General features: G+C 35.4%; 1 protein-coding gene across 1 annotated transcript in view; it reads left to right on the forward strand.

The window, feature by feature from the left end:
* TDRD3 (tudor domain containing 3) overlaps positions 1–16,565 on the forward strand; it is a 39,895-nt gene extending 23,330 nt beyond the window's left edge. The window contains exons 8-11 of the mRNA XM_010145284.1: positions 1,448–1,604; positions 1,961–2,086; positions 13,541–14,379; positions 16,308–16,565. Of these exons, the coding sequence (XP_010143586.1) occupies positions 1,448–1,604; positions 1,961–2,086; positions 13,541–14,379; positions 16,308–16,457 (1,272 nt within the window). The 3' untranslated portion in view covers positions 16,458–16,565. The remainder of the gene's footprint in view (positions 1–1,447; positions 1,605–1,960; positions 2,087–13,540; positions 14,380–16,307) is intronic.
* Positions 16,566–25,102: the final 8,537 nt, after the last annotated feature.

Here is a 25,102-nt window from a genome sequence, read left to right on the forward strand (position 1 = left end):
AAGGTTTAATAATGAGAAGAGATTTAGGAACCTACCTCTTATAATTTTGTTTGTATAGTATGTCATCATCTTTCAGCAAGCAGAGCCTGAACAGTGCTGCCTTCAGCACTGTGCTCAGAAATGTCAGTGTCGAATTTCAGAAACATGTGCTGAGAGGACCTCGAGAGGTCATTTAGTCATCCCTCTGTCCTGTGTAGCGCCAGCTGTACACCTTGTCATTCTTGACAGCTGTGTCTCAACCTAAATAGATGTGGGGAAAAAAAAGGGGTGGGAGGGGGAACGGAGAGACAAAAACCTCAAAAACAATAAAACCTCCACATTTAAACTGGGTAATTGTTAGAAGTATTGTTTTTTCTGTTGTTTTTCCTATGAACTGCAAGAAATTTGTCTTAAACTGGAAAATGGTAGTAAATAGAACTTAGTGAAACTTAGTATTATGTCATTTAACATATTTGGGTGCTTTTTTAGAAGCAGCAATTAAGATCCCACTAGGCCTATATAGAAAGCCTTCTTCAGTTTTAAGTAATTATTTTTAGATCTTAAAGCAATGTATAAAGAATTTGGTCTGGTTTTTTTTAGAAATGTGACATCAAGTAGGTTTGTTGACTTTCATGTACACTGTTGACTTGTTTGTATATTTAGAAAGAGTTAAAGATTTTTAATCCACTTGGTGTGTTACCTTCGGAGAAGCCTGAAGCACTGCGTCTTTACCTACAAAACCAGAAATGAAGTAATTTTTCTCATTTATTTGTAGACAGACAAATTGTGGAGGTCAATCATCCTCCTCTCTTAATGGTTCTTATAGCATGTGTCGTACAATTTTCTTTGTCTTCCTGGTTTTGTATAGGAGAAGCAAGACTTGTACTGTGTAAATGTGTAAAGGGAGAGGTTTTGACATCCAGTGAAACTCCACACAGTTTAGAACAAGTAACCCTGTATTTCTATTCGTATTTCTTCATTTTCTTCTACAGAACCTTTAGTGTATATACCTTCTCAGTGTTTCAAGAAGAGTATAACTGGGTTTTGTATTGTCTGTAAATGTTGTGAAGAGTGCAAATAGGAACAAATGGCCAGTCTTTATACCAGCATTATTTTCAGAAATTCCTTTTAATTTTTTATCTCAGAGAAAGTATACTACAGTCTATCACGCCCTTCCAGTGTACAGCAACAGAAGAGGTAGACATGGGGAATTTGCACTTGAAATGTTATAGTATTAGAGCTGAAAAGTGATGAATTAAAAATCATCATCGTAATAGTATTAAAAAACCCTCTAGCTGATTGTTTGGACCTAGGAGAGACTGTATGTGAAGATTTTATATAAAACTGAAATATTTATCATCAATGAAATAGTGTTTCAATTAAAAATTAATGAAAAATTCTAGTAGAATCTGGTGTTTTTATAGTCTCTGTTTTATCTTAGTAGTTCTGCGTGTACCTTTTATTTCAGGTCGATGAAAAAGCTCTAAAACACATAACCGAGATGGGTTTCAGCAAAGAAGCAGCAAGACAGGCACTTATGGATAACAGTAACAGCCTAGAGGCAGCATTAAATTTTCTTCTGAACAGCAGTAAACAGAAACCCATTCAGGGACCACCACCGAGAGGTAAAACGTGCAAAGAAATGCTTTGAAACAGTGCTTACGAGCAAAGGAATTTGTGTATGGTGGCTTACCAATGGAGTTATAGAAGTGCATGTCTACATGGCTTTTTTCGCTGCAAGTTGGAATGCATTGTGAACCTGAAAGCAAAAACTCAGAAGATGCCTCTGGGTATTGTGTTCATGTCAAAATTTGGGAATTCAAAGTCACAGATTCTAATATCCTTAAATGAAAACTCTGTATCTATTTTGTCCATGATAGAATTTTTTAAAGATAGAAAATACAAGTGTTTTATAAATCAATTAAAAAAAGTGTGTGCACTTTTTTACTGCCCACTCACAAATAACTTTTGATATTTACAGGTAAAGGGAAGGGCCGAGGCCGAATAAGACCTGAAGATGAAGAAGAGCTGGGAAACGCCAGACCGTCTGCACCAAGCACACTGTTTGATTTCTTGGAATCCAAAATGGGTACTCTAACAGTAGAGGGTAAGTTATTGAAATTAACGTATCTGGAACCAATATTGGACAGTGTAGGTGGAATTCTTTTTCCTAACTTTGTAATCTAAAAAAGGTAAGTTCCTAAAACATCCTCCACAGTCAGCCTTCAATAAACCAAGGAGTACTAGAAAGCTATTCCTCTCCTTTGAAGAGAGGTTAAATAAATTGTGTTGTAGTGGTTTGTATATCTGTCTTGATTACAGAAGAGCTCAGAGTCTTTGTTTCAGGCTTAGATGTCTAAAAGTCGGTGATTTCGAAATATGGTACATAAACCCCAATTCGTTAATCTAATTTGATGAGGGCTTTCACAACATTAATGGACTTCCATGTTATTCAGAAGTAAATAAAGAGAAAAGTGATAAACACAGTCATCCTTCCTCAGTTTCTAAACAGCACATTTTGCGTGCTTAATGATTTTTGTATTCTCTCTCTGGAGGGGGGAAAAAACATAAATCTTTTTGCCTGCTGTAAAATATTAAACAACTATTTCCTCCTAGTTTTTCTGCTTAATAACTGTAAGGAAAGGAATAGCTGAGGGAAAGGTAGGATTTCAGAAAGAGGAAAGCCAAAGAATCCCTCAGTTTTAATACAAAAGATCAGTGATTTTTCTTTAATGTCCTTTTAAATATTTCTGTTTCTTAAAAAGCCATATGAGAATGTAGTCTATGCACCAGGATGTCTATTTAAGTCTAAATCATTCAGTACTTTGGAAACTTTAACGGACAAATGCATTAAAAGGAAAAAAAAAAAAGAACGGGATACTCCATACATCCTGAGATCTCTAGAGGCTACAGTAATATTAAAGTAAAACTCAGGGTAAGCTGAGTAATAAATGGAGATTATTTTTTCTTTTGGGTATGGCTTAGAGGTGTTACCATGGCCAACCTGAAATGAAAATACCTGCTTCCATTGTTTAACACAAAGTTTTTGTGATGGAGTTGTAATTTATTTTGCTTCCTATAAAATGACACTTTTCATAAAGGGTGAGAAAAAAGTTGTACTACCTTATATGAACTGTTTGATATTTTAGAGTTTTCTAAAGGATGAGTATGTTTAAGGAACGACTGTTTTTATATGTAATCATTTTCCAACTTATGTTCCAAAGTAGTCTTTGTCGATTCTTAATAATGGACTCTTGCTTTGTATACTTTAACTGGATTTGGGGTTTTTTACAAAAGTAAAAGAAAAAAAGAAAGTAATATGGAAAAAGTAGAAAACAAGCTTGTAGTAAATCAAAATGAACAGATTGCTCTGTTGGGAAAGGTGCAAACAGCTGTAATGACAGTAGGCACCTGCCTCTGAAGTAAAACATCCCCATTGCTCTGGTTACTCGAGTGAGAGATCTTTGGTTGAATATGTTATTTCTGTTTGTAGCTTATATGTATGAAAAGTGTGTAAAGATTTGTCTTTTTTTTTCTTTGCTATAGCAGTAAATTTAAGGTTAGTTGTGTTTGAGAGTCATTATTGAATTAGAAATGAAGACATGAAGCCATATAGACTCTGTCAGTGCGTCAAACCCTCAGTTTTCTGAGAGAATTATTAAGATTATCTGCTTTCTGTTAAATGTATGGCATATTTTTTGTCAATGATTATTTTTATTAGACCTTCTGGATCTTTGAAGCTGCACAATTACAATGGTACTTGCATAAGCAGCATAGCATTTTGCCTTAATGCATTCAAATAATTTTTGCAGCTTGTAGCAACTGAAGGTCAACATATTCAGGTGGCGGGAAACACAGCAGTCTGGAAACAGAATTCTTGGAGCTGTACGGAAAATGCCCTTATCCAAAAAAGAGGAAAAAGCAGCAAAGAAAAAGGACATGTTTTGTCACAGAAAACTTACCTCAACAAATGGGCTCAGGAGTTAGTCAGGACCCCTGCTAGCAAACCTAGGGGGTCTCATGCTGGTAGACTTAGATGCACTGTGAGCCCTTTTAGAGTTCATTATATGTTTTTATGTTATGCTTTAACGATGAACAGAAGGGCATTTGCTTATAAATGTGACAGCTCCTAGTAATTTTGATACCAAGTACTATACTGTTCCTAGGTTGGGTTTCATTGCAACCTGCCTATTTGGCCTGCAAAATAAGTGATTTTAAATAGCTGAATATTGTTTTACATTTTAGTTTGTTCTAGGTCTTGCTAAAAGAGTTTGTAGAAAATGAACAAAATAAGAGTACCTTTTCTTGTGTGTATTGTTTACAGTTTGTTTATGGTGCCTAGCCACAAGTTTATGTCTGTCTTTATGAAACGCATCTGGTTGTAGATGGAACATTTGTATTGTTAGTCCTCACTGTACTTGTCAGATTTAAAATACTTGAACAAAACACCTTTCAAATGCACAAGCATTTTGCGTTAGGTGATAAGATTTTGTAAACTGTTCAGGAAATGCATATAATCACATTTTCAAAAGTACGTATAGGGAATTATGTTTCAGATATATATCTTTTGGCAATTCATTTTGCTTACCAAAGATAAGTTAGATTTTTCACAGTGAACAGAAGTGAACACAGAGGTAGTGTTTTTCTCTCACATGAAGAACATTGATTTTTCTTTGGATAAGTATTGTACTTACTGAAAGATTAGAGAGGGCTTTTGTCTATTACTGAAAGACATTTTAAGGAAAAATAGAACAAAATCCCTGTGGGATATATATCTGTCTTATTGTCAGTAATTCTATAGTAAATAAGTAACAGTAGTTTACCAAGAATTGTGAAATGAGTGAATTGCTTCTTTTAAAATGTTATTGGTGATTGATAGTATTTGCTTAGGTGGATTTTTGCAATCCTTTAGGTTTAGCACATGTATGTAGTCTACATAATGTAGTGTAATACAGCATATTGTCATGTGAGTAAAAAATTATTATAGTAGCATATATAATTACATCGTGTTTTAAATATGCTTGCTTTTGTGTGTTTTTCCCCTCTTAAATAAAAGTATTCCATAAATCTCATTAGAAGAAAAACATAATTCTATGAAAAGTTTGTAAAGGCTTTGTACTCATTCAGTTACCAGATATTCTGACATACTTCCAAACACGACACACAGGGTTTTTGGTCTTGGATTTTTTTAACATTACCTTGGTGGTTTTAGCATTACCTGAGTGATCGATATGCACTCTGGTGTACTATTCCTGAGTCATGTTTTTCCAAGTGGAAAAAAACTTGTTAGCATTTCTGAAGAGTTCAAAAAGTGTTCTGATTAATTTTGATTTTTTTTTAAAATGTTTCTGCCTTTTTTCCTTCTGAGAATTAATACATGTTCTTGTACTTTCTGTTACTTGGAAATCAATGGGCTTTAAAGTGGTTGCTCAATTTCGTTGTGTTAGTGTTTATTTTCCTTACTTTATGTGTCTAGCCCATAGGATTGTGCCTCTGTTTCTATGCCAGGTTTTATTTTTATCTTGCAGAATCGACACTAAATGGATTCTTCCAGAAATCCGTAGTAATATGCTGAATTGCAGACTTTTTTTGTCTCTTTAAAAGTGCTTCTTTTTCTTTGCCAATTTGGGAAAACCTGCACAGTCTGAATTCAAACACATCTTAAAAATCATTTGGGATTGTGTTATTTTTCTGCCATTTTTATGCTGCTGTGGTTGAAAATATTCTCATTTAAAATCTTAATTATTAGCTGTCTTAAGTTCCATGCAAACTGAGATGACGTAAGTGTTAACAGTGTTAGAGTGATAATGTATCTGCAGTGGTTATACTCAGCAATGCGAACTCCTTCGTCGTGAAGTCCAGATGTTTGCACAAAACGGTATATATTACTAGCACATTTTTATTTCATTTGATCCTTTTAGTTGTAAACAATAGAGACATGTAGGTCTCTCTTAGTAGTAGAAAAGTAGTGGTCAGAAATGAAAGGCACATTGGGGAAACTGCTAGAAACAACACAAATATGTAATATTATATAGCCAAGAATATGGTTTTCGTGCACAGTAACTGTACTAAGGAGGGCCGAGGCAGGCAGGTGTTTCTGCATTTGTATGTAGAATATAAAAGAAGATTGATTGTTCTGCAGTATTTCTGGCCCCATATGGTCTCTAAAATCCCGGTTGTTTTTTTAAATATTTAGAGGGATGACCTTTGTATAGAGGTAGTGGTTTAACGTAAATAAGCACACCACTACTGTTACACTAATGCATATGATCAGGAGCATATGATTACCTGGAATGGCCATGTTTATCATTATTGCAAGCATTAGGTTTATGTGCACTTCAGATAAGTTGTAATTTCTTCTCAATGACTGATATTCTATGTAGAAGCAAAAACAAAAGGCAGTTTTGCCTGACTGAGATAAATACTTTTTAATTCCGTGCTGTGCCACATTTTCTTCAAAAATTTTTTATGTGATCTGAGGATAAATTGTCTGAAAATAATTGGTCGAAATACACAGAGGATTCATCTGTTTTTCTCTGTTCAGCCCTCCTTGTTTTTCATATCTAGTGTTTCTGTTAGCACCTGAAACATCGGTACTGTTCAGAATTTCTCAATTCATTTCTGGGTTTGCAGTAAGCAAGCTAGGTGATCCTGTTTGTGACCAGGACCTGCAGAACAGTTGTTTAATTTGTGATCTTTGATTTGCTTTGTTTTCATAGCTGAATTTAGACCAAGTGGAAAAACATTTATGAATTGAAATAGCTCTGTATTTTGTTTAGGAGGCGCTTCTGTTACTTTTTAGAGATAAGACAGAAGATTAAACTTTTTGTTGTGTTTTTTTTGTTTGTTGTTTGTTTTTTTTTTTAAGTACAAATTACTTATGAGAAAATTGGGTGTTTAGTATTTTGCCCTGTAAGTGGTGTCTTGTGAGGTTTTTGTTTCGTCTACTTATTTCAGAATTAATGAAATATTGTTTTAAGTAATTAGAGCTGTCAAAAGTATTAAATACCTTACTCCATGATCTGATAGTTCTTTAACAGCATATAGTAAACATACTTTAATTAAATGAAATGCTAAGAATTAAAACAAACCAACCCTTAGTTATATTCTGCATGTTTGTTTGTTTATTTTTAACTGTGGATGGTTGGTGACACCTATGAAAATATTTCAGTGTTGAAATGAAGTAGTTTGAGGTTTCACTGGCAAGAGAAACCTGCTGACTGTGAGAGATAACGAAAATAGTAGATGAAATTGCTGTCAACTAGCTGCCTTTGATTGCACTTGGATTATTTCTGCTACTGAACACAAAAGATTTTTCCATTAATCATCTTCTTATTTTTCTTTTGTTATGAGGAACAATTCATCCATCTTTGCCAGCTTAAGTAAGTATACACAAGGATTATCAGGGGGAACAAAACACTGCCAAGAGCTCCGACCATAGAATTAAGGAATAAAGGACAAAATGCTGAGAACCAGGCGTGTTTTGGATATTTTCTCTCTCTTCAGTTCTTAGGGACTGAGAACAGCCTGCTGCTTCCAACTGCTCAGGATTCAAAGCCACAAAAGCTTTTGACAGACATCTATGTCTTTGAAAGACCAAAACAAAGATCAACTTTCAATATTTAATTATTTATTTGTTGTTAAATGGGGTAATTGATGAGAAATATAGTTTTGGTTAGAACATTGACCCACTACACACAAGGCTTTTCAGCATCAGATTGCGCAGAATTGCCTTTTCAGTCCTCCCAAGAGACAGGCTGTGCTTGTGGTGGACATTTCATGCTCTTCCTGTTAAACGGAACCTCCTGTGCAGCAAACTACAACATTAATGGGATCACAGAAAACGCAAGTGAGAGGAAGCATGTCTGTGTAGTCTGTTAATGGGGTCACTTCACGCTGTAGTCTCAGGTTTTTGCTCCAACAGTTAGACTTTGACTGATATACAGATCTAGATATGCAGTTTTGATTTAAAGGTGGTGAATTAATTCTACTCCAAGGTTAATTGTTAAAGCAATTAAAGATCAATATTTAAAAAAAAAAAGAATTTTTCATTTCTGACTTGAAATTTCTATACTCAGCTTCTAATTGCCATACAATATTACACCCTTCTTGCCATATAGAGAGCTATTAAAATTTGCTTTCCTAGTAGCTGCTTAGAAGACATAATTGACCTGTGTTTAATCCGTCAGCTGTGGTAGCTGTGTGGATTGAGCTTTTCTAGCCTCTCGCCAAAGACTGTTTTTTTTCCAGACTGCCTTCTCTTTTTCTCTACTAACACATTCATCAGTTTTCTTGAACAAATATGCGTCCCATAACTAGAGATCATACTCTTGTAGTGGTTTGAATGATGTTATGTAACATTCAGTATCATGTGGAACCACTCACTGAATCTGAGCATCCCACCTGATTTAGCTGCAGTTACTCTTATGTTTGCTGCCACCAGCATTGTCTGCAGGACGTAAGTGACAAAAGAGATACTGACCGTGTAAGAGGCTTTGCAAAAAATTGCCTTTGACAGAAGTTTTCTTACTGTCTCATTAACTTTTTACCCAGATGTCCCGCAGAAACAGTAGGACTTTAGTGGAAAATGAGCATTTATTGCAAGCAGAAGGATACCCACCCAAACTCTTAGGAACTGAACACCAGAGATCTTCAAAGGGACAGAGCATTACTGTACTTTCAGATTTGAATTTCTGTCCTCCTACTTAACCACTAGTGCTAGAGGTAAACCAGGATGTGTAGGATTTTTGTTTTGTTTTTATATGCTAACATATTCTTTGGACAATTTGGGGCTAATATATTTGAACTAATAGCTAATTTGAATAGTCTTCTTGGTTTAGTCCATTATGTTTTATGTATTCCAAAATAATATAAAGGTTTGAAATACATTGGTAATGCAATAGGATATAATTTTAAATCTTCTGTTTAATTTCTTGGTCACACAATTTATTTGAATGTCTGGGCTTGAGAGAACTTGGTAGGAAAAAAATGTCTGACTTTTTGGAGTGAAAGGGAAATTGTAACCTTTGAAATTTACCATTTAGTATTCAGATTTTTAATAAACACGGTGCCCTATTGACAGTAAGATTCAAATTGCAAAATAATAATGTTTATTGTTCAGCTTTACTTTTAAAACTTGAACTTCAATCAGTGTTAATTGTGAATATCAAGAAAATCAAACTTATTTTTGTTGTAGTATTATGTAAGCATTGGTGACATGTTAGGAGACTTGTGTTTTTATTTTGTCACTAATTTCTCTTATGAGAGAAAATAATACATTTCATATATTTAAAGAGTAATAAAAAATTACCCATTTTTGTTTTAGCCCTTTAATCCTGTAGATTAAAGTTTGTAGTGAATGCAATGGCATAACATTTTGTGGGTTTTTTGCTGCTTCATCCTCCTCCTCAGCTTGTATTTATTTTTTTCACAGAACTATCAACTCAGTTTCCAGTTCCTCATTGTTACTACATTTTAGAAAGAATGGTATTGATATTTATGTAACTTGACAAAGCTCTCGAGTAATTGGTATTTTACTCCATGACATGAAGTGTGTGCAAATACATCATTAATTTCCTGCTAATTTTTTAATCTTTTGGCCAGTACGAGATAGAACATGCCCTGGGGGTAGCTGTCTCAAAGACATGCTTCCATAAAGTTGCATAAAAATATAATTTAAGTTGGAAGGAGAAACCCTAGTCATTGCCACCAGTGTGGGGAAAAGCCACTGTGTTTGAGTTTAACCATGTTATTAAACATGATACAATACATGAGAGAGAGCTATGGGAGACTGTACTACTTAGATTTCATTGTGCATGGAGCAGCGGTTTTTAAATTGCGTTGGCTTGGATTTCCAACTGCAGCTGGTCTTCCTAGTTTCTTGTAAGCAAGGGAATGCTGTTGGTTCTGTATGGTCTTCTTGGGTCATCACATATAAAAGCTAAAATGAGTCAAATAACTGAGTGATGGTTTCAAACTGAGAAATGCTATCTGTTGTCTTAAAACTACCCTGTAGATGACAAAAACCCCGTCATTAATTCTGAAAAGGATTTCTTCCAAACCGTGTTCCCAAATTTCCAGTTACAATGATGATGACTGGGATGATTCGTTTCACTGTTTGATGGAATAACATAACAAATCTTCTTGTTAAATGCCAAATTACTGTTTGTTTGTTACTGCCCTGTGAGAACTATTGCTTTTCTGGGAACATTAGCTAAGGGTTGGCTGGAGGTGAGGCGAGAAGAAGCAGAAGCAAGGAACATCTGCTGTAATTACATCCCTCATTGCTTAACTTTTTCTATTAAAGAAGCTTTAGATTTCCTTCAGTTTTTTGGTGATCAGGCCAGGCAGCACAGTCATGAAGAACCTGTAATACTCTCATCTCCAGGCTTTCTTCGTTGATTGCCGCTGACAAAGTAATATCTACCATTATCCGACAGTTTCCATTTGTGAATGGGTTGTTCTTGGGCTTTAAACAATTGGTTAACATCTCCTACTCATTCCAGGCTGTTGCGTATGATGTAGTCCCCTGGGAAGCCTTTAGCACGATAACTGTATCTCCATAGAAGACATCAGCTTACTAGAGTTTACATATCTTAAGGTTTGAGTAGAAAAAGTCAGTTGTTTTGTGAGCTCCTTTTTTATGTCACAGTACAGAGACCAAGAAAAAAGATGGTTTTGTTCAGTTTTGAAATTGTCTGGTCTCTTCCTATGCTGTCTAACATTCAGTATTATTTTAATTTTCCCATGCTATTCAAAAAAATTCTGTGACCGAAAGTTCCAATACACTTTAAAGTCAGCTTGTTCCTTTTATATCATGATCACATCATGATACTTCATCATCCAATAGTCCTACTTTTGCAGCTGATAGAAATTTGTTGTCATTAAACAGGTCTGTGATAGAAGGCCTTTTCTATTAATATACTGCTGAAATTTCAGTTGCTTGAAAACAGGAGATAATAGCAATTTTTCCTGACTGCTTGTTTCTGGGTGGAGGTATTCGTGCTGACATTTAAGTGTGTTGGTTTTTTTTCTTAGCAGTTACTGTGTTTTAAATCTCCATGCTTCTTTGTGGAATAGTGGGTTAAAATTCTTGATTCTTAAGGCCTTATTTTACAGATAATACTTATTAAGTAGATGAAGAGCTTTTGAGTTCTGAATTACTTCTTTCTAGAGTTTGAAGATTAATATTGCCTTTTTAAAGACAGAAAATACTATCTCATGAGAACGCTTGTAACTTTTAGTTGGAAAGCAGGTCAGAGAGGTGGAGGAGGGGTAGAAAAAGAAGACCTCAAGCTGTGTGACAGAACTAGGTTGCTTGGAGATGTATTATATCCAATTTTTTTGATGGCTAGTAAAACAAGCAATTTTCATTAAGGTGCCTAGACAATAGCTAAAATTACTTCCTACATGCCATGAAATCGAATAGAAATTGAGTAAACTTTTTCCAGTTGTAGAAGAATGTTTCAATTTTTTCCTCAAGGTAAGGTATTTAACTGCTTTTTGCATGCTTTGGGAGCAAGTCTTGCAGTTACAGAGGCCTTGTATGTGCTACCCATCTCAGCTCAGAAAATGTTTCTTCATTTAGAAAAAGGTGAAAGGACGTGCTTCATGTTCCGTTTGTAAAGAAGAGATAAAGAGGTACTTTTAAACTTGAAGGATTTTGTCTAAAAAAAAAAATGTTACAAGACTTTAAAAGTCATCTTTTATTAAAAAAAGAAAATTAATGTTTATGAAACTTATTTTTTCTGAGTACTGTATATTTACATATTCATGCATTGGTTTCAAAGTCATAAATTTTGCAGTAAAGACTTTTATGAAGATTACGATCATGCTAAGCCTCATGTGTGCTTATGTCACATTTAAGTCAAACCTTTTTGACTTAAAAGTTTGGGTAAATGGCATGTACGTAGAAACAAAACTAGATTCTTATTAGCCAGTTTAGTCAGTTATGATGCTTGGAAGTATTTACAAAAAGAAAAATCTAAAATGTACATTTTAATTTTAACTCTTACCATGTAGCAAGTAATTATGAGAATGGATACATTGGTTCCCAGGTATCAGCATTCATTATTTCACAGGAGTATGTTCAGGGCCAGGCAGCAGAGATCACAGTTCCACCAGACCTGTGCATGCACGTCAGATTTGTGCACACCATACATCCATGGCCAAATGCCATGGATGGTTGCAGGCAAGAGAGCAACACCTTCGCAGATACCCATGTGACACAAAATTGCTCATATGAGCATTAATCACTCTAACGGGTTTATGCTTTCCTTTGAAGCAAAGTCTACTAGCAGATCTCATACCCAGCCACCCACATGCACACACTCATGAGGATCTCTCCTGGCCCCTAGACCCTTGACCTCTGCTACCCACATCAGATGCCTCTTGTCCAACTTGCTGGCTAGTGCAACCTGAAGTTTTCAGGAGCCTACACAAGCGTACATAGGTATGTCTGTCCAGTATCTGAGCCCAGAGCTGTGGTTGCTCTGGTAGATGGCTTTCAGAGCCATGGTCTATCCAATATTCAGCTGCCAGGTCTGTCTTCTCCCACTTACCAGCTTATTCTGTCTTTATTCCATCAGATATATAAACACGACCCCTCACACACACACTGCAGAGAACTTACTTGCACAGATTTTTAGAAACAGAGTTTAATATGGAGCTAAGACAGGCTACAGTGATGGTGTGCAGGAGCAGGCCCGGCAGAGTGTATTGACCTGCACCCTGCTTACTTGCAACTGTCTTGTTAAATCTCATTCCTTTATTTTCTCTTGCGTATTCATCTTGGTCTTTCTGCTCCTTTGGCTCATCCTATTAAAAATTCCATGTTTGTCTCAAAATTACATAATTCCATAAAAAGTTTCACAGATCCGTGAAATTCCCCTCCTCCCCAGGATCCCATTGCAAGTTTGTTCTTTCTCATGAGGTTCATGATAATTTTTTCTTCTCCTCAGAGTTCTGGTGTAATCTCTTGAAGGTAATGCCTGAGCAGTTCCTGTTGTGGCTCATTGATCAGGGTCTCCAGAGTTCTGGGCTTTGTTACTACTCCCATTATCTACTGTTTGTCAGCTGTATTCATTTTATCACTTTTATTTCTTGCCTTTGACTCTTATGCTGAAAAGCTGCAACAAGTTATTTTTACGGAAAGTTTCAATTCAGATTAAAAGTATTCTTTTTTTTTTCTAAGTTTCCTCTCCTGTCCTTTTTCCGTGTTGGAATTCTATTTTTCTGCTTTAAATGGCTATTATTCAAGAGAGTTATTGATGTCAATAGGGAGAAGTGAGTAACCTGGAAATTTGTGCCTGGCTTTTCTCATACTGGTAGATGTTTTCCCTCTACAGCCCAGAGTAGTGTGTTTTCCAGTAACTAGGAATCACTGTTCAAATGTCTGCTAAAATCTCTGTGTACTCTTCGATTTCTGAATCACAAAGGTAAATACTATATACTTTTCTAAATAATACCTTTAATAATTGCTTTATGAGTTAGGGTCTGAAGCACTGTTTCTAAAATATTTGTGTGAAATATGTTAATAATAGAAACTGTTTTTTCTTTGTAGAACCGAAATTGCAATTTCAGCCGCCACATCAAATCCAGCACAAAGTTACGAATACAGAACAGAACGGCATCAAAGAGAATCATTCAAGACACATTTCTCGCAATGACATGAGACAACCAAGGAATGAGAAACCCCCTCGTTTTCAAAGGGATATTCAAAATTCAAGGCAGGCTTTGGAAAGTGGTGGGTTACCACGAAACAGAGGTCCTGAAAGGCACGGCTCTTTGGAACATTGGACAGATGAAAAAAATAAAACTGACAGACATTATCCTAGAAACGATAGGCCAAAGGATTTGAGTTATCCCGTAGCCACTTACCAGAGTGAAATTACTTTCAAAAAAAGGGATAACAATATGCAAAACAGAGTAGGAAAAGGCGTGTCTTTCACAGAATTTAAGGAGAACTCTGCTGCTCAAGATACCACAGACAACAATAACCAGAAACGTGGAAAAAGGGAAAACCAAATACACAATTCTGAAAGTTTTTGTGAGAGGAAGGCACGAACAATAAATAGTGAAGCCTTTATGATAAAAAGTGAGCAACACTTTGGTGTTAATAATGATTACCAAAACCCTGGCAGAACTGATAATTTTAATGCTGTACCAAATGGAGATACTGAGCATCATCAGAAAGGAAGACGAGTAGGACCTATCAAATCATCAGGGCCGACAGCGATCTCATCTTTTGATGATAAAATGTTGTATTACAACACTGGTCCTAAAAGGAGATCTGGACCCATCAAACCAGAGAAAATATTAGAACCATCAATTCACATGGAGTATGGAAAAAGTTGGAGACCAGGGGATGAATGTTTTGCTCTTTACTGGGAAGACAACAAGGTATGCCTTTGCCAAATAAGTAGCTCGAATTGTACCTTTTAATGTTTTCTTATGTACATGTAGGAGATTTAGCCCACTACCACAGAGACACGGCCTTTGTCCAGACATGTTCAGTGTTCTTCTTGTCTACCTTCCCGTTCTTCTTTTTTTAATGAGATACATTGATTACATTTATTGCATGAAAGTTTAAACACTTAGGTGAAGCCTTGAGGGTTATGTTTTCTCTCATTTAGATGGAGTTTAGGATGATTAAGCTCCTAATGGAAGCATCTAACTTAAGTGTTGAAAGTTTGAAGGGATGAATATGGATCTAGGTGCCCATATTCTTATTCAAGGAATAAGAAACAGGATGCTGTGCTGTCTATATTAGTCTGTAATGCCTTTTTATAGAATACATCAGCATGCAGCCTTCACCTGGTATAAAAGAAGAGACCAGAGTTTGCAAGATTAGGGCTGTTTAAAAAACGCCCTCTTTTGTTCCAGGCCATTACAGAAAGGAAACAAATTTGTGGAACAAATGAGTTACTCTGCATGATAATTTTGTTTTACTGATTTTTTTAAAGTTAAGCTGTTTTTCCTGTGAAGATTTCTTCTCTGGCAAGGCTCTTGCATCTTCTCCATTGCTAAAAAAGTATTAGGTTGTTTGATTTGTTACTATCTGCTCAGGAGTTCTCTGTCACTTCTTGGGCAATTTCTTCAGGTTTTGACATTTTTTGATAATCTGAGAACTACCTTAAATATTATTGTTCTTTGAATAGGTTTTATTCCCGCCATTTTCTGTCTCTTTTTTTGTTCTTGTTTATTTATTTTATGTAATTTAATTTAAGGTTTATTCTTTTTATGCCTTTTTTACCGGAGGTAGACAGCATTAGCTCAGCAGCATGAATTTATTCTCTTTTGTTCGTATGACTAAAACAAATGATAAGGCATCCAAAATTTTTGGTAGTGTGACATATAGTGAGTTGATTCTTTAAAATAGGAATTTGCAGCTTGGGTGGATGGATTAGTGAAATACAATGGCACGTTATGGAATAATTTTCTATTTTGAGAAGCGTATTTGCTTCTGTGAGATGAGTTTTTGAAATTCTGAAAAATATGTAACTTGCAAAATAAGTAGATATGAGGTAACCCCAGACTGTTACCTGAGGAAGTATTCATCATATTAGATGGGATTTTTTTTTATTTTTGAGGGCTGTTGATTTTTTTTGTTAGTTGTAGTAAATGCTGCTGCTCACATCTAAGACAATTTTGAAATGTGATTACAAAATACAGTACTAAGCTTAACCATGTTAGGTTACAGTGATTTTTTTCTTTGTGTGTTTAGTAAGATAAAGTGATTGAATATCTTCAAGAAAGCTGATCCAAGTTTGAGTAGATGTCAAAAAAAATCAAGTTTTTTGTTTAGAAAAAGGACTTTTTGAAGGGGCAGTTTTATCATATTTTGTTACATGTTAAAATAAGTATATATTGGTATGTATCAGCGCGCTTGCAGTAAGCGTGGGTAAAGCCCTTCCCAAATCTTCTTCCGCGAAGCCAAGCCGTGATGATGATGATATTGGTATGTACGGTGTATATGGCTGGTAGGCACTTACTGATATACGTGTATATTAAGAAAAGTCTTACAGTAACACTTCCCTATATGCAACTGCATATGTTAGTGGTGAATTGGTTCTGTTTTCAGAGAAATGAAAGCAAGTGTTTTAAATGTTCAGTCTAATTTCATATTTTCTGAGTACTCTGAATATGTTCTACCCTGTCCTTGCAGTCTACCATGCAGAAGGTTAATGTATCTGGTAGAAATTTTATTCAAAACCTAATAGTGACTCAGACTAAATATCAATGTACGTAAACATATGTGAAAAGGAAGTTGTTAAGCTGCTTGTGGTATTTTGGGTAGGATTTTATGACTTTTGAAAATTTCTCTTAAGTTCTACAGGGCAGAAATTGAAGCTCTCCATTCTTCTGGGACAACTGCAGTTGTTAAATTCTGTGATTATGGAAATTACGAAGAGGTGCTTCTCACCAACATCAGGCCTGTTCATGCAGATGCATGGGTATGTGATAACAAATTGTATTAAAAAAATATTCTACATAGTCTGTACAAAACCTGTAACCTTCAGAAATTAATGCCTTCTCATGGAAGGAGTGTTAATTGCATATGTAGAAAAGTACTTAAGCAAATACACAAACAACATCTCAACTTTTAATTGTCTATATGAAACTTCATAGATGAAGTGTATTATCATGTGGTATTCTTCCTGTGTAATAAATTTTAATTCTGTTGGCTGACAGGTCAATTACTCATTTTCAAACAGTTTTATGCATATTTTCTCTCTAAATGTTGTTGTTGACACTATTAAGCACAGTGTTCTGTTTTACTTTGTGTACTTTTTATGTCGTTCTGTGAAGATTAGGAAACAAAGTTTAAAGATATATAATCTGAAGGTTTTTACCATGTCTGTATGTATGGCTAAAAATAGATATCTGTACTATTTTATTTTGTATCATGATTTTATTCGTTTCAATTACTACTTCTTTGCCAAACATCATGGTGGAGGTGTATGCCTCAATCTGTTTTATGAGGTTTAGAATGTATTAGCCCTAAGGAAGTTGAAAATTTCAAAAGGCTTTATTTGTGAATGTCATGGAAATACAGGTACATTTTGATTTAAAAGAAAAAAAATCAGGAGTGCACAATTCTTTGCTGTTTACTCAAAAAAAAAAAAAAAAAAATCTACTCCTTTTACAAGAAAAGTTTTCTGGAAAATTCTGACCCACCTATCCTAAAATCAGCTCACACTTACTAAGCAATGAAATAAGGATGCAGAGTGAATGCAATATTATTACAGCAAAAAAAAAAAAAGGCTCACGGCACCAGAAGTATTCACATTTGTATATTGATTCCTTAATGGTGAGTTGACTGTGCTTGTTTTAATTTCCTACCTCTAGGTCATATAGCCATGTTACTACTGTTGCAGAGGCTGAACAGTCAACTACTGTTTCCTGCCAGTGGTCTTTTGACCTGATGATGTTGCCTGCTCTCAGATGCCCTTATGGCCTCCGAGATGGCCTTTTTGTACTTAAAAAGATATCTGAAGCCCTTCCCAGCTGATGAGTTGCTGTTTCTGTGAAAATTTACTTTATTTTTTTCTTCTTTTTATCCCTGAACTCTAGCTGAACTCTAAGGTGCTAGTTTCTTGCTGTATGATTGTACGCGTTTTAACCCTTTTTCAGGGTTAATAATCAGCCTTCTCTTTGTGCTTTTGATTGCAGTTTTGAAGAGTGGCTTTTATTTTACTTTAACCCTCTGAAAGTTAGCTCTCACCGTCTGAGAACTTGGCCTGCTGTTAAGACTAAGTTGATTTAGTAGGGAGGTGTCAACCTGAAGCTGTGATCATTCTTCCTGCCTCTTATGGCTATCTATGACCACATGTACTTCCTTTTCCCTCTCCTCTTGTGTTGGATCGTCAGAAATGCAGCAATGGAATGAGTCAGATGAGATGGACCACTTCTTTGAGTCCATGTTTGTTGGTTTTATTTCAAGGTTAGTTTGTTAAAGCTGATGCAATGTGGTGGGACAATGTTTGGAGAGGGGATTTTGCCACTGAAGTAGCATCATGCATCTACTTATTAAGGCTTCCTCAGTTGTTACTGGGGAGAAGTAAGGACTTTTCCAAGGACATTCAGAGAAGATAGATACCTTTCTCAGGGTTCTTTTTTTTTTCTTTCAAGGGAGCCTAGGTGACTAGAGTAAATTCAAACAACTAAATTTAGATTATCATATAAGATAAATGCCAACCACTATCTTCACAATAAAGAATCTTTTATGGTTTCTTTCTGAGGTTTTTCTGTTCTTTTGCTAAAAGTTCCTTACAACTATAGGATTTTTGCAGGAGGAAGTTGATTAGGACCTTACTTTTCACTTTTTTGTGTTTGCATGCTAACTCTAGTCCTTATTATGCACTTGCAGTTCTTAATCAGCCATTAGAATGATACTATGTTACTCAGGTTTGTCTTTTAAGCTGAACGCTGTTGGTCACTTTTCTGTGACTCGGTGTTCATATTGATATATAAAGCTAGATAGCACACTGAAATGCAAAACGAAGTTTTCATGCTGCTTATTACTTAATTCTTTGTAATAAGAACTGTCTTTGTGGTAGTTCCTCTTTACAGGAGAACAAAACTAAAATTCAATAATTATTTTCTTATGCTGATTGATTTTTATCAGCAACAATGAACTTGGTTTATTAACAGTTTTATGCTGGGTTTTATTTCAGTTCTTCCTGGTAACTTCCAGATGGCCAAGTCTTTCTTAGCTGTCTGTACTGAAGATTTTTTCCTAATGTAGAAATATACTGTATGTGAGTTCTGATGTCCTAATATTGCCAGTTTTTCGTACTCCTTTTTGAAAGAGTTACTGATATTGAGAGGAGATTGAGTGATATGACTTAAAGGCATAAATTTAGTCTATGTGTTAGAATTGATTATTCTTTTCTGTTTTCTCCAGCACACTTTTTGGTATTGATATATTTAATTTACATTTTTTTTCTGACAAATATAAACTGGTGAAAGTATACCACTGGGAAGAAGAAAAAAAAGAAAACCTTAAAGTTGCTCAACTAGACACTTGGAAAAAAAATCTGTCAAAATATCACAGTGACCTTACTTAGATGACATAACCTGTTGTTCAAGCATCTGAACTTCTGCTCTACCTTTTTTCATAATTATAAAGGTTGTCAATAGTAGATTAATAAAAATGCTTCACATTGTTAGTAGGTTTAATATAATTTTGTTTTCTCTTCACCCCCTGCTAGTTGACATTCTGCTCTCTGTTCCTGTTGTCTCTCTCATCCTGAGCTGCGCTGCATTCATACCAGTTTTGTGGTTTTGGGATTTTTTTGGCTGGTTGGGTTTTTTTGGCTGGTTGGTTTGCCTCGTATTCTCAGGATACCTTGTGCTTTGCACTTCAATGGAATAAGTGTTACTAGTCTTAAAATTCTTTGATAATTGATTGTATACAGGCTAGATTTGTCCTGAGTCCTTGTAAGATTTCTGTCCCTCAAACATCTAACACGCTGCTATTTATCTTTCTGATGGTTAGAAGTACAGAGGAGAAACCTGTGTTTTATGTAAGGTAAATAAAAAAAGGTATCGGGGATTTTTTTTTAATTATAGCCACTTATAATACTCATAGAAATACTTCAAAGAACACTAAAACTGGGTTTTTTCTTAGTGCTTGCAAAATATGTTTTCGGTATGCAATTAATAAATATTTTTAATAATAAAATTGCATTTTTAGAAATCCTCTAAGTATCTTGTCTGTAACACTACAATACTGTATCCTTCTGTTTCCCTCAATGTAGCAGGAGTCACTTAGTGAAAATATTATAATCCCAATGAAAAAATTCACTGAAAAGCCATTGTAGAAATATAAGAACTGTTTTTGTTTTTTCTTGTAAAATCTGTAAGATTATACTAACAGCTGAAAAGCATGGAACTTTAAGGGCCTTCATGACTCATTAATAGTTTGTTCTGTGGGAAAAAAGGTTTAATAAAGTCAAGATAATACTTTAAACTTTAAGTCTTAATTTTATTCTCTAACTTGTAGGATTTTTTCCTTAATAAATTATAAAAATGTGTAGCCTAAGTGTTTTTCTTGTGACATTTTTCCCCAAAGCCAAGTCCTTACTTTCCCTTTTCCATTCTGCATTTCTCTTATCACATGATAGGCCTTGTTCTGCCAGTTACTCTGTGATTACCCTTTTTTCCTTATTATATATGAGGGAAATAAAGATTGTACTTTTCACATCTATATATGTCATGGCCTTATTCTGATCGCTCTCAAAACAAATTAGAATTCACACAAATGCTTTGCTTAGAATAATTAACTTAATACTAATTATGAAGTGAAGTCTGTAGTTTAGCTTAGTTTCCTCTTCTTGTATCTTGCACTGTATTTCTGCCTAAAGAGTTAAGAAAGCAAAGACTGTTACTAAGGTATGTATCATCATAGTTCTTGTATAATTTGTTTTGTTCTGTAGAGAATGAAAATCCAACTTTGTAGCTTTGCAGCTTTCCTCAACTCATTCCTCCAAGAAAGAATGAGTTGAAGAAAGTAACTAGCCAAGGGTCTTGGTTTACAGTTAGTTCGTACTGGCAGACATTTGAGAGCTCAAGATTTGGTAACGTTGTGTCTCGAGCTCTAAGAGTTTCTACAGGTGTTGAATTACCATAAATCAAACTATAATTCAGGGCTTTCTTATACCTGTCCCCTGTTTCAGGTAAGTAAAGAAGTAAACTCCTGTGAGTTTTCTGAGAGTGTTTGAACCTGTCTCTAACAATTTGAAGAGAAACACTGAAAACCAGTAAATGGTAAAGGCTTACAACTGCGTCTTCAGGCTGGAGAAGACCTTTGCCTGTTTCATGGAGGTCTTGAAACCATCCCAGTGTCTTAATTTATGACAGGCAACTACTTATTTGAAGGACTGGGTGCCAGTTCTTCATGGCTTTTCCGCCTGGATGGCTTTGGTATCACACTGTGATCTTTTTTGTGTTGTGTGTCAGGCAGGAAGTCTTTCCCATTGAATAATTAAGTAGGTGCAGTAGATAAACATGTCTTGTTGAATCTCGTGTCTAGCTTCCGTCCTCAATGACTATACTAAAAATAAGGCTGTTAAAAGAGAATTGTGCAGTCTACTTAGCCAGTTCTAAGGTTACTGTGGAAAAAATGTCCCTAAATAGTTGCATCAACAAGAATTTAATGACCTTAGGACTTCAGCTTCTGTACAGTTAGGAAAATCTCCAGAATAATTTTAAAGTTCATAATTACTCATTGACTATATGAATTATATGAAGGCTCAGTATTTTGGACTACCATTCTTCATGAGTAGCACTACATATTTATTGATTAATTTTAATCAAAATATTTCTAGTGTGGATTTTTTCCACAAAAGGATGTCTTCCTGCTTTATTAAATCACTTGAGATTTAGGCGTTTAGTTATTTTCTTGGGATGTGCCTCATTTTCCATCTTACCAATATGTGGTGATTTCATTTGCCTCTGTCCTGCCACGCGGAAAAATTACTTTTTATAATCTATCCTAAACTTTTTTTAAAAAAATTTCTTACTAGCGACTTTTTTTACTTACTGGAAATGTTGACTTCAATTCCATCACGTCTTTTGCAGAGCATCATCATACGTGCTTTTATACAGAATTAACCTTCAGGTTCTGTCAGGATAATTCTTTATGTGATTTATTTATTTCCCCAGCCTTCTTTTAAGAGGCAGTATTGTGAGACAAGTGCTGTGGAAACCATTTATCCTGATAAACTTATAGTAAGTAATTTTCTTCAGCACCTCTGTCCTCAGAGAAACTACATAGTTTTTCAGACTTTAGCTTGCTGTCTCCATGTTAAAATATAGACAGATGATCACAACTTAACTATTCCTCTAAAAGTTACTGGTCCTTAGCTGAAGTGTAATAACCGAGTTTTAAAGGTAGTTAAGGAACTACATTTTACTTTTTAATAAAGTAAAAGCAGGCAAATTTCAGTTGAGAGGAGGTGATTTATACTAAGTGGGCATAAAAAAAATGGCTTTCAATTTTCGGTCTGTATCATTAGGCATTGCAGAATATGTTTGAGTCTTCCACTTGAGCATTTCATATTCATCAGACTATGAAATATTGTTGCAAATTATTGCCTGCTGTGCAAATTAGATTAAGGACACCTTCTTGGAGTTCGTAGTTATTGAAAAAGGTTGTGACAGTTAAAGCAGGATACTTGGAGCGTTACACTGTTCTCCTCCTTCCTCCCACACCCTTGTTATTAAATGTAATTCCTTACGATGATGACTGATTATTTGAAGACTGCATCTGTGCTCCTTAGGTTGTTTATTTTGAGATGGACTGTTCCTCACTAAACACCTTCTTTTTAAGTGGCTTGCAATTTTGATTTGAAGATAGCTTAACCTGTTCTAGGTATCGTGTTTGATCCTGTTCTCATGTGATGAAAGTTCTTCAGACTCTCGTTTTGAGACTTCTGAAGGATTTTATGCTCAGCTTTCTCTGTATTGAGGTTGAATGTCTTGCGTATGTAAAAGAAGTTCAGTGTGTAAAAATGGATTATTCCTGCCATCACCATTTCTCTTATTTGTCTCCTTCATGTTTCAGTGTTCTGAGTATGTTCATATTTAATAGATTAATTAGAAGGATTTTAAAGATGAAACTGGAGGAATTGGCATAGTGTTCCTGACTGGTTGTTTTCTAGGGAACAGAGACATGATACTGTTGGCTTGGTATCACAGAAGAGAAGCTGTGACAAACCTAATTTGTAGTGGAGTATGTGCATACGATTCCAGATTGTACTCCTCCTTGTGTATGCAGTGTTCCAAGAAAAGAATGTAGAGCCAGTGGTTCTACTAATATGCGAATGTGAGTAAATTGGTATGTCTGGAATTATTATGTAGTGCTTTTGCTTTTCTTACACATGGAGAAGTTGTGCGGTTTTTTTTTTTACTTTGTTACTTTCTTCCTAATTTATTGTCTAATTCTGTGTAGATATAAAAATTTGTTGAAGATTAGATTGTAGAGTTTTAGAATCATAGAATTGTTTAGGTTGGAAAAAACCTGTAAGATTATCAAGTCCAACCATAAACCTAACACTGCAAAGTCCACCACTAAACCATGCCCCTGAGTGCCACAGCTTTTAAATATCTCTAAGTATGATGATTCAGCCACCTCCCTGGGCAGCCTGTTCCAATGCTTGACAACCATTTCAGTGAAGAAATCTTTCCTAATATTCGACCTGAACTTCCCCTGGCGCAACTTGAGGTCATTTCTTCTTATAACTTGTTGCTTGCGAGAACAGACCAACCCCCACCTCGCTACAACCTCCTTTGAGGTAGTTGGTGAGAACGATAAATCTCTCCTCAGCCTGCTTTTCTCAAGACTAAACAACCCTGGTTCCCTCAGCCGCTCCTCATAAGACTTGTCCTCTCCCCTCACCAGCTTTGTTAACAAATTAAATTTAAGTATTTTTCTGTATGTTTATCTAAATACTTTTTGCCATGTTTTACTTTCTAAATTTGTTTTTGTGCACTTGGTCATTAGAAGAAAAATCACATTGCTGTTTGTTTACTGGATATATACCTGTGAGTTTGACTTTGGGAATTTGTATGCCAGATTTTGTCATGGATGAGAGTGTGCACAGGGCATTCTGTTTCATCTAAAATGTCACCAAAACTCACCGTTTCCTTGTTTAGGTTTTGATAATGATTTTGTGCCCAAACAGCAAAGCATTATTCTTACAGTATCACTTAGTGTTTTCTTTCTGAAATTTTGATTATGTGCTAAGGTAAGTCCAGCAATATAGGAAATACTTTCCTACCCCATATTGAAATGTACAGGTTTGCTTACAAGTGAGTGCACTTAATGCATATAAACTGAATGCTGGATTTTTTTAAGTCTATGCAAAGATTCTTTTTTGCTGTACGTTTAGGACTCTGCCGGTATTACCAGTGTAAGCTACACCTTTCCAGAGGTCTTTGTTCAGCTTGATATTCTGAAAAACTAGATGAACACTTTTTTTTTCAAAAACAGGACAACAACAAAAAAAAAAGTTGAGGAGAGGGAAGGGCTGACAGTTGTATGTGGGAGGAGGGATGGAGATGGACCTGTATTTTGCTGCTCTTTTCTGAGAACTGGCACAGTTACTCTTAATAGTAACATTACTCCCTCTGGCACATAACTCCTTGTAGTGTTTGCTGTTACTGATTTCGTGTTGTTAAATTTATGTGTTCTGTTGAAAACGTTTCCATTTTGTGGCTTTTTTCTTGCTGAATGAGAAACCTCAATGTGCCTGCTGGTTGTGTGTTATTTATATAGCACATCTCAATTCAGCGTATGTAATTTTCTTTTAGAAATTATTGAAAATAAACATTTAACTATTTGTAGTTTCATATTGATACCACACGATGTGAAGAAGCTTTTTCTAATGGAAGGGATATGGTGTGAATGGCCTAAATAGGTATGTCTAAGGAACTTCTAAAATCCATTACTCTTCCTTCTGATTTGAGAACATTGTGACAACTTGCAGGAGAGTGTGTTTGTTTCAAGCGTAAACCTCACAAGAAGAGTTGCACATTTATTTTAATACGCGTCACAGGGAATGACTGCAAGTATGAATAACCCGTGCAGTGCCCTTTAGGGGAACAGATAAGTTAGCAAAATGTCTGTGGGATAATTGTGCCCCAGGCCTACATTATCCTAGTTTTATGGAATTGGAATGTAGTCTATTTAGAAAACAAATGAGTGCTTTGTTTTCAGAGCTGAAGAAAAGCAGCGAAGTACAAAGAAACATCTGATGCCAAGTTAACTGTTGTATTCCTTTTAGCGGGCACAGATTTAAGTGTGTAATTCTTTTCCATGTCCATCCATTTTCCATTTCTTGGTTTTTTTTTTTTCTGAAAAATCTACAAATTTTCTGCCATTGGTATGTAGTGTTCATTGCTTCACTCAAAACTTAAGATATATATTGTCTTAACTGAATCATTTAAAAATAAGCTGTGTTTGAAGCTCAGCTACTTTTCATAGAATCGTCTGGTTGGAAGAGACCTTTAAGATCATCGAGTCCAACCTTTCACCCTGCACTACCAGGATCCCTAAACCATGTCCCTCAGCGCCATGTCTACACATCTTTTAAATGCTTCCAGAGATGGGGACTCC

Source organism: Buceros rhinoceros, unplaced genomic scaffold, assembly GCF_000710305.1.
Source record: "Buceros rhinoceros silvestris isolate BGI_N320 unplaced genomic scaffold, ASM71030v1 scaffold2761, whole genome shotgun sequence".
Taxonomy (NCBI): domain Eukaryota; kingdom Metazoa; phylum Chordata; class Aves; order Bucerotiformes; family Bucerotidae; genus Buceros; species Buceros rhinoceros.